We start from the raw sequence: 16,570 nt of genomic DNA on the forward strand, positions 1-16,570 counted from the left end.
CTTCTCCCTCCTTTAAAGGTCATGGAGCCTTTATAGGGATTATTGTTTTTTTTTTCTTTTCTTTTTTATCTAGGACTGTCTAACAGGGTGTGTTTTGTTTTTGCAGAGTGATCATGTAATCATTTTCTTTACTTTCTTGGAGCTAGTGGTTAAATAACACGTATGCCTTCTCCCTCCTTTAAAGGTCATGGAGCCTTTATTAGTGCTTTAGTGCTTTTTTTTGCTTTCTTTTTTTATCTAGGACTGTCTAGCAGTGTTTGTTTTGTTTTTGCACGGTGATCATGTAATCATTTTCTTTTCTTTTATTTCTTTGAGCTAGTGGTTAAATAACACGTATGTCTTCTCCCTCCTTGGTAAGTCATGGAGCCTTTATAGGGATTAGTGCTTTTTTGTTTCTTTTTTTTTATCTAGGACTGTCTAGCAGTGTTTGTTTTGTTTTTGCAGAGTGATCATGTAATCATTTTCTTTTCTTTCTTTGAGCTAGTGGTTAAATAAAACGTATGCCTTCTCCCTCCTTTAAAGGTCATGGAGCCTTTATAGGGATGAGTGCTTTTTTTACTTTCTTTTTCTTATCTAGGACTGTTAAGCAGTGTTTGTTTTGTTTCTGCAGAGTGATCATGTAATCATTTTCTTTTCTTTCTTTGAACTAGTGGTTAAATAACACGTATCCTTTCTCCCTCCTTCAAAGGTCATGGAGCCTTTATGGGGATTAGTGCTTTTTTTACTTTCTTTTTTTTTTATCTAGGACTGTCTAGCAGTGTTTGTTTTGTTTGTGCAGAGTGATCATGTAATCAATTTCTTTTCTTTCTTTGAGCTAGTGGTTAAATAACACGTATCCCTTCTCCCTCCTTCAAAGGTCATGGAGCCTTTATAGGGATTAGTGCTTTTTTTACTTTCTTTTCTTTTCTAGGACTGTCTAGCAGTGTTTGTTTAGTTTTTGCAGAGTAATCAAGTAATCATTTTCTTTTCTTTCTTTGAGCTAGTGGTTAAATAAAAAGAATGTCTTCTCCCTCCTTTGAAAGTCATGGAGCCTTTATAGGAATTAGTGCTTTTTTGTACTTTCTTTTATTTATCTAGGACTGTGTAGCAGTGTTTGTTTTGTTTTTGCAGAGTGATCATGTGATCAATTTCTTTTCTTTCTTTGAGCTAGGGGTTAAATAAAACGTATGCCTTCTCCCTCCTTTAGAGGTCATGGAGCCTTAGTAGTGATTAGTGCATTTTTTTTTACTTTCTTTTTTTTATCTAGGACTGTCTAGCAGTGTTTGTTTTGTTTTTGCAGAGTGATCATGTAATCATTTTCTGTTCTTTCTTTGAGCTAGTGGTTAAATAAAAAGTATGCCTTCTCCCTCCTTTAGAGGTCAAGGAGGGTTTATAGGGATTAGTGCTTTTTTTACTTTCTTTTTTTATCTAGGACTGTCTAGCAGTGTTTGTTTTGTTTTTGCAGAGTGATCATGTAATCATTTTCTTTTCTTTCTTTGAGCAAGTGGTTAAATAACAGGTATGCCTTCTTCCTCCTTTAAAGGTCATGGAGCCATTATAGGGATTAGTGCTTTTTTTACTTTTTTTTATCTAGGACTGTCAAGCTGTGTTTGTTTTGTTTTGCAGAGTGATCACGTGATCATTTTCTTTTCTTTCTTTGAGCTAGTGGTTAATTAACACGTATGTTTTCTCCCTCCTTTGAAAGTCATGGAGCCTTTAGAGGGATTAGTGCTTTTTTACTTTCTTTTTTTATCTAGGACTGTCTAGCAGTGTTTGTCTTGTTTTTGCAGAGTAATCATGTAATCATTTTCTTTTCTTTCTTTGAGCTAGTGGTTAAATAACACGTACGCCTTCTCCCTCCTTTAAAGGTCATGGAGCCTTGATAGGGATTAGTGCTTTTTTTAATTTCTTTTTTTTTATCTAGGACTGTCAAGCAGTGTTTGTTTTGTTTTTGCAGAGGGATCATGTAATCACTTTATTTTCTTTCTTTGAGCTAGTGGTTAAATAAAACGTATGCCTTCTCCCTCCTTAAGAGGTCATAGAGCCTTTATAGGGATTAGTGCTTTTTTGTTCCTTTTTTTTTATCTAGGACTGTCTAGCCGAGTTTGTTTTGTTTGTTTTTGCAGAGTGATCATGTAATTATTTTCTTTTCTTTCTTTGAGCTAGTGGTTAAATAACAGGTATGTCTTCTCCCTCCTTTGAAAGTCATAGAGCCTTTATAGGGATTAGTGCTTTTTTTACTTTCTTTTTTTTTATTTGGGACTGTCTAGCAGTGTCTGTTTTGTTTTTGCAGAGTGATCATGTAATCATTTTCTTTTCTTTCTTTGAGCTAGTGGTTAAATAAAACGTATGCCTTCTCCCTCCTTTAGAGGTCATGGAGCCTTTATAGGGATGAGTGCTTTTTTTACTTTCTTTTTCTTATCTAGGACTGTTAAGCAGTGTTTGTTTTGTTTCTGCAGAGTGATCATGTAATCATTTTCTTTTCTTTCTTTGAACTAGTGGTTAAATAACACGTATCCTTTCTCCCTCCTTCAAAGGTCATGGAGCCTTTATGGGGATTAGTGCTTTTTTTACTTTCTTTTTTTTTTATCTAGGACTGTCTAGCAGTGTTTGTTTTGTTTGTGCAGAGTGATCATGTAATCATTTTCTTTTCTTTCTTTGAGCTAGTGGTTAAATAACACGTATCCCTTCTCCCTCCTTCAAAGGTCATGGAGCCTTTATAGGGATTAGTGCTTTTTTTACTTTCTTTTCTTTTCTAGGACTGTCTAGCAGTGTTTGTTTGGTTTTTGCAGAGTAATCATGTAATCATTTTCTTTTCTTTCTTTGAGATAGTGGTTAAATAAAAAGAATGTCTTCTCCCTCCTTTGAAAGTCATGGAGCCTTTATAGGAATTAGTGCTTTTTTTTACTTCCTTTTATTTATCTAGGACTGTGTAGCAGTGTTTGTTTTGTTTTTGCAGAGTGATCATGTGATCAATTTCTTTTCTTTCTTTGAGCTAGGGGTTAAATAAAACGTATGCCTTCTCCCTCCTTTAGAGGTCATGGAGCCTTAGTAGTGATTAGTGCATTTTTTTTTACTTTCTTTTTTTTATCTAGGACTGTCTAGCAGTGTTTGTTTTGTTTTTGCAGAGTGATCATGGAATCATTTTCTTTTCTTTCTTTGAGCTAGTGGTTAAATAACAGGTATGCCTTCTTCCTCCTTTAAAGGTCATGGAGCCATTTGAGGGATTAGTGCTTTTTTTACTTTTTTTTTTATCTAGGATTGTCAAGCTGTGTTTGTTTTGTTTTGCAGAGTGATCACGTAATCATTTTCTTTTCTTTCTTTCAGCTAGTGGTTAATTAACACGTATGTCTTCTCCCTCCTTTGAAAGTCATGGAGCCTTTAGAGGGATTAGTGCTTTTTTACTTTCTTTTTTTATCTATGACTGTCTAGCAGTGTTTGTCTTGTTTTTGCAGAGTAATCATGTAATCAATTTCTTTTCTTCCTTTGAGCTAGTGGTTAAATAACACGTATGCCTTCTCCCTCCTTTAAAGGTCATGGAGCCTTTATAGGGATTAGTGCTTTTTTTTACTTTTTTTTTATCTAGGACGGTCAAGTAGTGTTTGTTTTGTTTTTGCAGAGTGATCATGTAATCACTTTATTTTCTTTCTTTGAGCTAGTGGTTAAATAAAACGTATGCCTTCTTCCTATGCTTTTTTGCATTTTTTGCTTTTTTGCAAACGTATGCTTTTTTGTTCCTTTTTTTTATCTAGGACTGTCTAGCCGAGTTTGTTTTGTTTGTTTTATTTTTGCAGAGTGATCATGTAATTATTTTCTTTTCTTTCTTTGAGCTAGTGGTTAAATAACAGGTATGTCTTCTCCCTCCTTTGAAAGTCATAAAGCCTTTATAGGGATTATGGCTTTTTTTACTTTCTTTTTTTTTATTTGGGACTGTCTAGCAGTGTTTGTCTTGTTTTTGCAGAGTGATGATGTAATCATTTTCTTTTCTTTCTTTGAGCTAGTGGTTAAATAAAATGTATGCCTTCTCCCTCCTTTATTGGTCTTGGAGCCTTTATAGGGATTAGTCTTTTTTTTTTTTTTTTTTTTTTATCTAGGACTGTCTAGCAGTGTTTGTCTTTTTTTTTCAGAGTAATAATGTAATCATTTTCTTTTATTTCTTTTAGCTAGTGGTTAAATAACACGTATGCATTCTCCCTCCTTTAGAGGTCATGGAGCCTTTATAGAGATTAGTGATTTTTTTTACTTTCTTTTTTTATCTAGGACTGTCTAGCAGTGTTTGTTTTGTTTTTGCAGAGTAATCATGTAATCATTTTCTTTTCTTTCCTTGAGCTAGTGGTTAAATAACACGTATGCCTTCTCCCTCCTTTAGAGGTCATGGAGCCTTTATAGAGATTAGTGATTTTTTTTACTTTCTTTTTTTATCTAGGACTGTCTAGCAGTGTTTGTTTTGTTTTTGCAGAGTAATCATGTAATCATTTTCTTTTTTTCTTTGAGCTAGTGGTTAAATAAAATGTATGCCTTCTCCCTCCTTTAGAGGTCTTGGAGCCTTTATAGGGATTAGTCTTTTTTTTCTTTTTTCTTTTTTTATCTAGGACTGTCTAGCAGTGTTTGTTTTTTTTTTGCAGAGTAATCATGTAATCATTTTCTTTTCTTTGTTTGAGCTAGTGGTTAAATAACACGTATGCTTTCTCCCTCCTTTAGAGGTCATGGAGCCTTTATAGAGATTAGTGATTTTTTTACTTTATTTTTTTTATCTAAGACTGTCTAGCAGTGTTTGTTTTGTTTTTGCAGAGTAATCATTTTCTTTTCTTTCTTTGAGCTAGTGGTTAAATAACACGTATGCCTTCTCCCTCCTTTAGAGGTCATGGAGCCTTTATAGAGATTAGTGATTTTTTTTACTTTCTTTTTTTATCTACGACTGTCTAGCAGTATTGGTCTTGTTTTTGCAGAGTAATCATGTAATCATTTTCTTTTCTTTCCTTGAGCTAGTGGTTAAATAACACGTATGCCTTCTCCCTCCTTTAGAGGTCATGGAGCCTTTATAGAGATTAGTGATTTTTTTTACTTTCTTTTTTTATCTAGGACTGTCTAGCAGTGTTTGTTTTGTTTTTGCAGAGTAATCATGTAATCATTTTCTTTTCTTTCTTTGAGCTAGTGGTTAAATAACACGTATGCCTTCTCCCTCCTTTAGAGGTCATGGAGCCTTTATAGAGATTAGTGATTTTTTTTTAATTTCTTTTTTTTATCTAAGACTGTCTAGCAGTGTTTGTTTTGTTTTTGCAGAGTAATCATGTAATCATTTTCTTTTCTTTCTTTGAGCTAGTGGTTAAATAACACGTATGCCTTCTCCCTCCTTTAGAGGTCATGGAGCCTTTATAGAGATTAGTGATTTTTTTTTACTTTCTTTTTTTTATCTAAGACTGTCTAGCAGTGTTTGTTTTGTTTTGTCAGAGTAATCATGTAATCATTTTCTTTCTTTCTTTTAGCTAGTGGTTAAATAACACGTATGCCTTCTCCCTCCTTTAGAGGTCATGGAGCCTTTATAGAGATTAGTGATTTTTTTTTTTACTTTCTTTATTTATCTAGGACTGTCTAGCAGTGTTTGTCTTGTTTTTGCAGAGTAATCATGTAATCATTTTCTTTTCTTTCTTTGAGCTACTGGTTAAATAACACGTATGCCTTCTCCCTCCTTTAGAGGTCATGGAGCCTTTATAGAGATTAGTGATTTTTTTTTTACTTTCTTTTTTTATCTAGGACTGTCTGGCAGTGTTTGTCTTGTTTTTGCAGAGTAATAATGTAATCATTTTCTTTTCTTTCTTTGAGCTACTGGTTAAATAACACGTATGCCTTCTCCCTCCTTTATAGGTCATGGAGCCTTTATAGAGATTAGTGATTTTTTTTTTACTTTCTTTTTTTATCTAGGACTGTCTGGCAGTTTTTGTTTTGTTTTTTCAGAGTAATAATTTAATAATTTTATTTTCTTTCTTTGAGCTACTGGTTAAATAACACGTATGCCTTCTCCCTCCTTTAAAGGTCATGGAGCCTTTATAGGGATTAGTGCTTTTTTTTACTTTTTTTTTATATAGGACAGTCAAGTAGTGTTTGTTTTGTTTTTGCAGAGTGGTCATGTAATCATTTTATTTTCTTTCTTTGAGCTAGTGGTTAAAAAACGTGTTTTTGCAGGTTTACCAATTAATAGAGACACTGGGAATATAAATATTGATCCTATTTATGATAGTATTTTAAAAAAGGAACCCATACTTAATAATAAAAATAAGGTATTGCAAAATGTCCCAGGGGTTAGTTCAAATAATAAACCTAAGCGAATAGCAGCTTCAAAAGTTATGCATAAAATTATGTCGCAATAACTTATTCCTTGTTCATTTGGTATTTTAAAAGATTTAATCCAGTTACTTTTGTGAGGTTACTTTTGTGAGTTTTATGTACATTTTTTAGTTGTTTTTTTTTTTTTTTGTCTACGCTGAAGACGCCTTGTTTGATACGGGCGAAATATTCGTTTTTGTTTTTCGTTTTCATTTACTGGCCATAGACCCGTTTGTCGTATTTATATTTTTTCTGTCTAGGACCACTGGGTCTATACGATCACCCCTACAAAAAACAACAACAAAAGAAAAAAAAAAAAAAAAAAAAAAAACACGTATCCGAGATGTTTGTTGTGACAAAAAAACAAAACACAACATTTTTGCAGATAGGAGGTTGAAACATCTGTAGTAGGGTTCTCTGATACGCTGAATTTGATGGTATGATTTTCATTAAGCTTCTATGACCTATAGGGGGTGTTTCCCCTTTTTTTTCGAAAATAAGACAAATTTTCTCAGGCGCGTAACTGTTGATGGGTAAGACTAAATGACACTTATATATTTATGACTTTGTTATATATTTAAGACTTTATGACACTTATATATTTGAAATTAGCATAAAAATCTGATTCTTTTGATGTATTTATTGGTATCAAAATTCCTTTTTTAGAGTTTCGGTTACTATTGAGCCGGGTCGCTCCTTACTTACACTTCGTTACCACGAACTGTTTGATAGTTAAGGGTCAATAAAGTTCTTTGAACCTAAAGGCCCAGGAAATTCATAACTGATTGGTGAGATTCACGTTTGAAAGGTAAATACAAGAACATTTAAAATTCATAGACTATATCATATATGGATATAGCCTGTGGGTTATACTGAATTACATTGTGACATTTTTGAAAAATTTTCAAACTATTAGTGGCGTCCTTTTCTCTAGGAACCATCCTAGTGACTACACTATCCTCGTTTTCTTGTTTTTAGCAAATCAGACTGGCTTTGCTTGATTCTGTTTTGGTCAGCAGCGGCAATCCGGCAAAAGGGTCTGGTGACCAGCCTCTTGAGCTGTCAGCGCAGTGTGCAAGGAGGGCAAGCTGTTGCAGATTTTTTATACAGAAATAAAAACATAAGATTTAAAAGAAAGCAAACAGCGAAAAGAAAGAAACCCGAGATTTAAAATAGGAGCTTCATTTATTAAATATCATTGAACAAGCTTATTCTGGATGACAACAAAAATTATTCGTTTTTTAAGTTTAGTAGTTAAACTAGTTGGGATACCATTTTTAGATGTCATTGTTGCTGTTTAACACTCTGGTACTTTTCCTTTTTCTTTATAACCAGGGGTTGAGAAGTCAGCAAACAGCAAATTGACAAAGATTCATAAAATATTGCTGAAGTGTCGCCATCTTAGTGTACACAACCGATCACCACAACAAACATCCAATAACTGAAGATTTTTTAGTTTTCCCTAGCTTCGGAATATTCTTTATCCAAAATGATCCGTAGTTATTCAAAGTTTTAGGATTTATTCTCTAGACAATTCAATCCTGGTGAAAATTTACCCCGGACCATTACCCTTAACATCTTCACGCATAAATTGAGTAAGCAAGGCATAAGAAGAATGTCGTATAGGAATTCTAGCAAATTCTCCTAGTGTGAGATTTCCCCTGAAAATTCACCCCCTGGAAACTTCTCCACGGAAAATTATCCCCGTGGAAAATCCCACGAGCAGAAATCCCCCCCCCAAAAAAATGTATGCACACTTCCCAATAACAAAATACTATATGTAAACAGTGGGCAAATTTAAAGTCATATTATATGACTTTTAGGGGGGGAGTCCCCTTTTTCGAAAATCAGGCAAATATTCTCAGGCTCATAAATTTTTGTGGGTAATACTAAACTTAATGAAACTTACATATTTGAAATCAGCATAAAAACCCGATTGTTTTGATATATTTAGTGGTATCAAAACTCCAGCTTTTAGAGTTTCGGTTACTATTGAGCCGGGTCGTTCCTTTACAGTTTGTTACCACGAACTGTTTGATTACACACATATCGAACATTCTTGATGACTAATCGGGACCAGGGGATCAACCTAAAATTCCTATGCATTATTAGCACTGCACGTCTACAGGAAAGGAAGAGGATTTTCATATCTGGCCCTCCCCTAACCCACGAAATGCCCAGTTTAACCATGTATTTTGTTTGGAAAAGGTGCTCTGCCACCTTCTCCAGAACGAGCTCCTATGTGCCTTTATGGAATTAAATACGAAAAAAAACAAGTTTTTCAATTGATCGGGCGACTTTGGGAAAGAAATGAGCGTGGGAGCCTAGTTGCCCTCGATTTTTTTTTCTTTTTGTCACTTAAAAAGAGCACTAGAACTTTTAATTTCCGTTCCAATGAGCCCTCCTGTGATATTCTAGAACCATTGGGTCGATACGATCACCCCTGGGAAAAAAAGAAAAAAAAAAAAAAAAAAACACGCATCCCTGATCTTTCTTCTGGCAAAAAAATGCAAAATTCCACATTTTTGTAGATAGGAGCTTGAAACCTGTACGGTAGGGTTCACTGATACGCTGAATATGATGGTGTGATTTTCATTGAGGTTCTATAGCTTTTAGGGGGTCTTTCCCCCTTTTTTCGAAAATCAGCCAAATTTTCTCAGACCCTTTTGATGGGTACGACTAAACTTGATGAAACTTAGATATTTGAAACCAGCATTAAAATCTGATTCTTTTGATGTATCTATTGGTATCAAAATCCCGTTTTCTAGAGTTTCGGTTACCATTGAGTCCTATTTTTCCCTTTTATCCTGTCTACCTACATTCTACAGTTAATCTGGCTGCAGAGTCGACGAGTCGCAAACAACTGTCATGTTTATGACGAGCAAGGTGCTAATTAATTATACAGAACACACCAAGAAGTGAAGTTAGGTTAATCCGAATGAAATATACCAAAATATGATAATAATATAATACTTTAGAAACACAATTATCGAAACTACGACAAAGAATTATGGAAAACAGGCCGCCCAGAACGTACTATATTAAATACCTAACCTGGTCCCAAACCACCTCTATATTAAATATTTAATTAAAATATATGTACATCGTATCTTTTCATACTCAAAATAAGCCAATCATAACCGATTGCAGAGAGGCAAACCGGTTTTTATCAGATCTTAGAGAGCAAAATTCTTGAGTCTGTTCCGTATAATTAGCAAGTACTATACGTAAATGTAAAAAATGCAGAACAATTAGGTTGAGCTATATTTTAAAAGAAGGACAAAAAACGATACCTGAACTGCGTCGACTTTAAATCGGTGTTTTCCTTCGTTATCCATTAAAACCAGGCAACCTATTGCCCGCTAAATATTTCTCCACAAAAATCAGAAGCTTCGGATACGGCAGCCGCAATTTGGACACTAAAAGGGAAAATTGTAAGTTACCGAAACTTAGCTCTTAGCGATTGCCAAAAAAATTGTTTTGGAGCATTTAATGCCGGCAAATGCGGTATACATCCAGAGGGCATTTGGAAACACTTATTACAATACGTCATCTGAAAATTCCGGCGAAAATTAAATAAGACTAGGACAAACCCGAATTTTCAAAAGATGAGTGACACGTCCCAGGTGCTAGCGGCAGAAATCTTAGTATCAAAGAAATTTAATCAAATTTATTAGTTTTATATTGCTTACCTTAAATTAATTTAATTAGTATAAATTACTTACTTTACAGTTTTCCATTATACTTGGTTTAGGAGACACTAAACACAGAATTCAATGTAGTTTTTCATGGTCTTTCCAAATATAGCCCTACTAATTGATTCCTTCGCAAATTTCATTTCGATTCCTTGAAGACAGGGGCGCAACTTGCTATTTGGCAGAGGGGGCAAACCCTCACCCCAGATCCCAGTTTCCCCCCAAGCTGAAATTTTGTTTGTTCAAAAAATTGTCAAAACTGAGATAAGTCTACATAATTCAAGCATCCACAGAAACAGGTCAGTTTTCTTAAGTGTATATTTGCCTTTATGGTAATATATGGCTCATCTTCCAGTTCCCCCTCTCCTTTTCACTTGATGAGGGAAAATTGGCTCCAAATTCCCCCTCCCAGGATTTTGACAAAATAGGCTTAAAGCTCTTACAGTAACTACTTAAAGCTCTTACAGTAACATCATGCTCCTTCTTATTTACCAGCGGAAATTTCTTATCAATACTCCTGAAAACTACTTTGAAATAATCCTAAATACTGTACTTACTTATCTACATAATAAAAATGCACTATTATTTTGTTTTTCACCAAGCCAGTTACATAGAAGGAGTTGCAGTAGAAACTTCGATAGGAGCTCATTCGATTGGATACTGAAAGTTCTAGTGCCTTTATTAAGAGTCAAAAGTAATTTGAGGGCCACCAGGCCCCCTCCTATTCCTATCAATTCCCCGAGTAGATCAAATCAAAATTTTGAGATAGCCATTTTGCTTAGCATAGCAGAAAGGTTAAGTTTAAGTAAATAGGTCTCTTGGTAAGTAACCCCCCCCACAGCCCTCAAGGCAAGGGTTGTTAGTTAGTAGGCCTAGTATACGTTATTGAAAAAAATGGGCATGTTTGATCTTTAGTGTCCAAAAAGACGAAGGGTATTCAGACGAACCTCTCGGAGAATTTTGAGGGAAGTGCTGAAGTAAATCAAAGCACGCTATGTGCATATGGGTTACCAAAAAGGAGTAGCTCAGGAATGACTGAGTGTATTAATTTGGAACTTCCTGTAAATGATAAGGGGGGGAGGTAATCAATGGACCAAAAACGCAATATTTGAACGCTATTACTACTACTACTGCTACTACAACTACTATTACTACAACTACTGCTACTACTACAACAACTACTACCACTCCTACAACAGCTGCTTCTGTAACGAGTGCTACCAAGGCTGACGGTATTGAAGTTAAAATTGGAGGAAATGTTGAAATAAATCAAAACATACAACGTGCTTACTGTATCAAGCTGAAACTTCCAGGGCATGACGAGGGAATGTTCGACTGTCCAAAAAGTAACATACGCATACTACAACTGCTATTAATACTGCTGCTACTACTGTTACGACTACTACTAATACAACACCGCTACCGCTACTGCTACTATTGCTCCTACTACCGGTAGTACTCTACTACCACAAGCACTATGACACTGGTATTATTAAGACTAAGGATATGAAGGTGAAAATTCGAGAGAATATAGAGAGGAAATTTGAACTAAATAAAAACACTCTATGTACATGCAGATTGTCGAAAGGGACTATCACAGAAATTGATATGGGTGTTAAGTTGAAACTTTCAGGGAATGCTTAAAGAGGGACATCAGTTGACCAAAACGCAATATGTGCACGCTACTACTAAAACTGCTACTACTACTACTACTACTTATACAACTACTACTTATATTGAAACTCCTAGTAACGCTAAGAGTATTAAGAAAGGAAATTTCAGGAAGTGTTGAGGAGGAAGTTCCACTAAATTAAAACATTCTATGGATATACAGGTTATTAAAAGGGCATATCATAGCAATGGCTAATTGTATTAAGTTGAAATTTCCAGGGCTTGATGAGGAGGATGGTCAACTGACGAAAAGGCAATATGTTGATGCTACTGCTGCTAATAGTGCAAGTGTTAGGTATTTAATATAATGCGTTCTGGGGGGCCTGCTTCCCATAATTATCTGTTGTAGTTTCCATAATTTTGTTACTAAAGTATTATACTTTCATCATATTTTAGTATATTGCATTAAAATTAACCTAACTTCACTTCTTTGGTGTGATCGCTGTAAAACGTAAGTATCTATTTTTTTAATAACCGCAAAGTCATTGAATAGCATACATAAATAACGGATTGATTTTACAGGTAACATTTTGGTTTCACCAGTTATAATACCGATAGTGACTAATATACAATTTTAGATTGTAGGAAATACGTTTTAGTATCACTCGAAATAAAGCTCAAATAAGCCATAATATGAACTCTGGAAATCCGGTTATTTCTCTCTATGCAACGGAGAATTTCAAGTTATTTTACAAATTCTAAAGCTAATTTATAGTCCTAATATTATCAAGATGACTTCGCTTCGGACTTGTCTCCTAACTAATCATGAAATATCCTTTTCATAACCAAAACGACAGCTAATCATTTGACTGATCCATTGGGCAGAAGTGATACCAAATTAAACGAAAAAAAAAAAGCAACAATCCTAAAATTCTATATTTATACTGTAACAAGTGTCCTTAATCGGTTTGCTTTTACTGTACCAAAGCCCCTATATTATTATGTGTTTTCAGTAAAGCACTAGTTATTTAATATAATTACTTGGTTTATTTGTACTAGTTTTATTGATATATGTTAAGTTAACTGTGAAGCAATAGTTTTTATTCGTTTAAGTTTCAACTTCGCTCTAGCGTCCATGCACATAATAAGCAATGCTTAATCCAACTCGGCGCCATGGAAGACCGTATATAATACAGTCTTCCATGTGTCCATACAGTCTTCCGTAATCTTAGTTAATCGAGTGTTTAATTTGCTGAGACAGATAATACATTTTTAGGAGGAGATTTTACCTGGGCCATAGCTATAATCTTAAAGTTTATTGATACTAACTAAGAGTGCACGTATTGCTAAGAGATTTCATCATTTCATTAGCCAGAAAACTTTACAGCTGGATTATGTATTGAAAAGGATTTTTACAGCTTTTGATCTATCTCTCACCTACTAAAAATTATTTGGCAGTAATTGTGACAAGAGTAATAAAAAGATACTTATTCTAAATTTTGATCTTATTCAACGGAGGAAATAATTCATTTTTAATGAAACTTTAACAAAAACACATTTCAATCCCTAGAAAGATTTGCAATGAAATCTCGAAGTAAGCTTGGATATATAATCATTTTTCTTTCCTCTGGAAAGATTTTCTTGATTTTCCAAGAGGGTTCTCAGAGAAGTGCACTTTCTATTGAATTTTTTATCACATTTTGAGTTGTCTCTCGCCTTTAAAAGAAAGGACTGGCTCTTATTTATATATCACTTTTACAGGAGTTTTATTCCATAGTTCTATTTTTGACAGATTTTGCATGAAATGTTTTCAAAACCCCATCATTAATTTCATTTCTCTGGCGAGGTTCGAAGTTCGGTCTCTAGTCAACTATGTTAAATTTCTTGAACTTATTCTAGAATCAAAAGGGAAACACATAAACATATATTTTATTTATAAATGAGAACTTTTAAAAAATATATTCTACTGGAAAGATGGGTGGCCGAGAAATGGGGTTCCACTTCAAAAAATCTGGTTAATTTTTACGCTCTTTATTAGGCCCAAAATTGAGCATGGAAGTGTGTTATTTTATGAATTCCCTTGATACACTGCGAAATTTTGTGCAAGCATAAAGAATGGGATATTGAGGAGGGAACATCCCCACTATCTACGGAAGGATTTCTGTTCTTTTTAACTTTTATTGTTGCTCCTCAGTTTCAGTAAGAAAAAACAGGTTTTTATGTAATTTCTGAGTTTTTTTCAAATAATCCCAGGAAATCCATCTCCCCTCCATAGAAGTTCCCCTCACAAAAGCTTCCTCCAAGAAAAGTTCCTCCCACGTAAAATCCTTCTCCCATCCCCCGGAAATTACACCCGATCAATGCCATCCTCGCTGCAAATTCCCCCCAGAAAATTTCTTATCGATGATTCTGTCTGAAGAATTCTTCTTAGGAAACTCTCATTTGAAAAAAAGTATGTTTTTATTCAATTTCTGATCGTTTTCAAATGCTATGGCGGAATCCCCCCTGTGTAAAAACTTTTTCTCGGAAATCCTTCCTATTCTCAATAGATAGTTTCTCTTGGGGAAAATCCCCCCATCGAGAATTTCTCCTGGTCATAATTGCCCCATGGAAATTTCTTTCGAGAACCCCCCCCCCCTTACGTAGAAATTCCTCTGAGAATTCCAAATTGGCTGAAAATTTCTCCAAGAAAATCTCTACACTAGATGGAGTCACCAACAAGAAAGTAAGACCAATGAAACGAATTTCGCAAATGAATTCTGGCAAATTCTTCCATGTAAAATGTCCCCTGGAAAGTTTACCCCTTGAAACTACCCTCCCAATGGAAAAATCAAAGCGTAGAAAGTCAATCTCCAGAAAATCCACCCCCCCCCCCTAAAAAAAGAATGTCTTTATACTCACCCCCCCCCCCCCAAAAAAAAAAAAAACAAAAAAAAAACGATATGTAAGCAATTAGCAAATGTTATACTTTACAGCCCTTCCTCCAGGGACTGTGGAGGCTCAGGTCATCCTCAAAGACAATCTCATCAATTCCAGATACAGATTTTATAGTTACCCAATCACAGGTTGCGTCCGCGGTCCGACGGTTGAAAAAGAAGAAGTCGGCTGGCATTGACCGTGTATCCGCCCTTCACCTTAGCCATTGCAGACCAACTTTCATGGGCCACCTAAATCTTCTCATTCACATGATCTTCACTGCTGGACTCGTAACATTAACATTCGGCACTGGGTCACTTAGGCCAGTCCTGAAGAAAGTAAGACGTACTTCGGATTGTGCTTCTTTCAGATCGATCACAGTAGCACCAACGCTTCGTAAAATCTTCGAACTTTTGGTCATTGATGAAATCCAGGAAAAATGCTGGACTCCGCCTCCCTCTTAGTTTGGGTTCCAGAGGGGTCTTGGTTGCGGCCATGCCATTTCTACTTTGGCTTCAGTCTTGATTGACGCTGATGAATCAAAAGAGTCCATTGTTATAGGTCTGAATGACATCTGCCGTGCCTACGACTCACTTCTCCATGACCAACTCATTCTGGATATGGGAAAGAGAGGTGTACAGAAGGACATCCTACTACCCATTAAAGATATTTACGACCACCTACAGGCTGAACTCCTACTTCCTGGCCATGGTCGATCCCTCACTGAATATACACCAGACGTGATGCTGTACTACCGTGGGAATCCTGTGGTCCAGGTAAAAAAGGGTGCTCGACAAGGATAATTCACATCTCATTGTGCCTTTAATAATTGTATTATTGAACCACAGTCTACTATCGAGACAACATGCATAGCTCGTGGCATAGACGTTACAATGATAGCTTACGCCTATGAGATTCTGAACCCCAGCCGCACAGTCGCAGGTACAGAGACCACCTTCTCCACACTACAATCAAATTACAGTCGCATTGGTCTTGGATTTAACCCACAGAAGTCGGATATTCGTCTGTTCAACTGGCGCCAAGAAGAGGTCTCGTCTCTGAGGCTTGGAGAACTGTCTGTAGCCCCTGTCTCGAAAATTATTTACCTTGGTTTACCAATTGGAAAGGATCTAAAAACTACCCGCTCCCTTCTTATTGATCATCTCCGTAAACGCCTGGCTTTGCTTACAGTAGAGTAGTCTCATCTAAAATTCGTTTCAACCATTTAATTCTGGCTCGACTTTATAACGCAGTATCCCTTCCCCATTTCCTGTATATAAGCCCGTTTTGGAGAATTTTTCCCGAGCCAGAGAAAAGAAAGCTCAGATCCACGTTTTTTAAGTATGCGAAGTTCTTGTTGCGGCTCCTGTCGTGGACAAGAAATTCGCGCCTTGTTAAAAATTTTAAAATTGCGGACCCAACGGTAGCTATAATTGAACAAATTAAACGGTACAACGAGAAAGTCTCTTCCAACCCTTGGTACCGTTTGCTAAGGCAGTAAATCCCTGTCCATTTAATTTTATTTGCACATCTCTTGTCATATTTAGTCTTTTTACCGTCTCGTATCATATTTAGACTAGTTGATTGAGTCCGTTGACTATGAATTGAAGTTATAAAGTATTTTGCTGTAGGTTAGTTGAATTGAAGTTATCAATCATATTACTTATGTTTCTTCAATAGTTGGGAGTTTTAAAAGTAAAAATTTTTATATACCGGCACTGCAGCTTACAACTGAGTTTTTGTTTCTCGTCTTTGTAATTTGTTCGATTATGTGTTTTGTCTTGTAATTTATTTTTTGTGTGTGTTTTTTCTTTTTTAGTGATATTCCGTCTTTTGTACCTTTTTTTAACGGGTAATAAATAAATAAATAAATTAAAATAAAATAATTATTGGATCTTTTGACTATGTTGAACAAAATGGTCGATCTCAAAATTGTGATTAAACGACTTTCGGCAAAAAGGGCGTAGGAGGAGGTCTAGTTGTCCTCCCATTTTTCGGTCACTTAAAAAGGCCATAGAACTTTTACTTTTCATCCAAATGAGCCC

The 16,570-nt window shown here is 35.4% G+C and overlaps 1 protein-coding gene across 2 annotated transcripts in view; it reads right to left on the minus strand.

Moving 5' to 3' along the window:
- LOC148951487 (bumetanide-sensitive sodium-(potassium)-chloride cotransporter-like) overlaps positions 1-16,570 on the minus strand; it is a 199,734-nt gene that overhangs the window by 170,726 nt on the left and 12,438 nt on the right. The window contains exon 2 of one of the 2 annotated variants that reach the window (XM_089090907.1): positions 9,597-9,722. In XM_089090907.1, the coding sequence (XP_088947033.1) occupies positions 9,597-9,641 (45 nt within the window). In that variant the 5' untranslated portion in view covers positions 9,642-9,722. Of the gene's footprint in view, positions 1-9,596; positions 9,743-16,570 lie in introns of those variants that run through there. The other variant, XM_089090906.1, reaches the window with a different exon arrangement.

This window comes from Artemia sp. Qi Xiang Cuo, chromosome 6, assembly GCF_049724085.1.
Source record: "Artemia sp. Qi Xiang Cuo chromosome 6, ASM4972408v1, whole genome shotgun sequence".
Classification (NCBI taxonomy): domain Eukaryota; kingdom Metazoa; phylum Arthropoda; class Branchiopoda; order Anostraca; family Artemiidae; genus Artemia; species Artemia sp. Qi Xiang Cuo.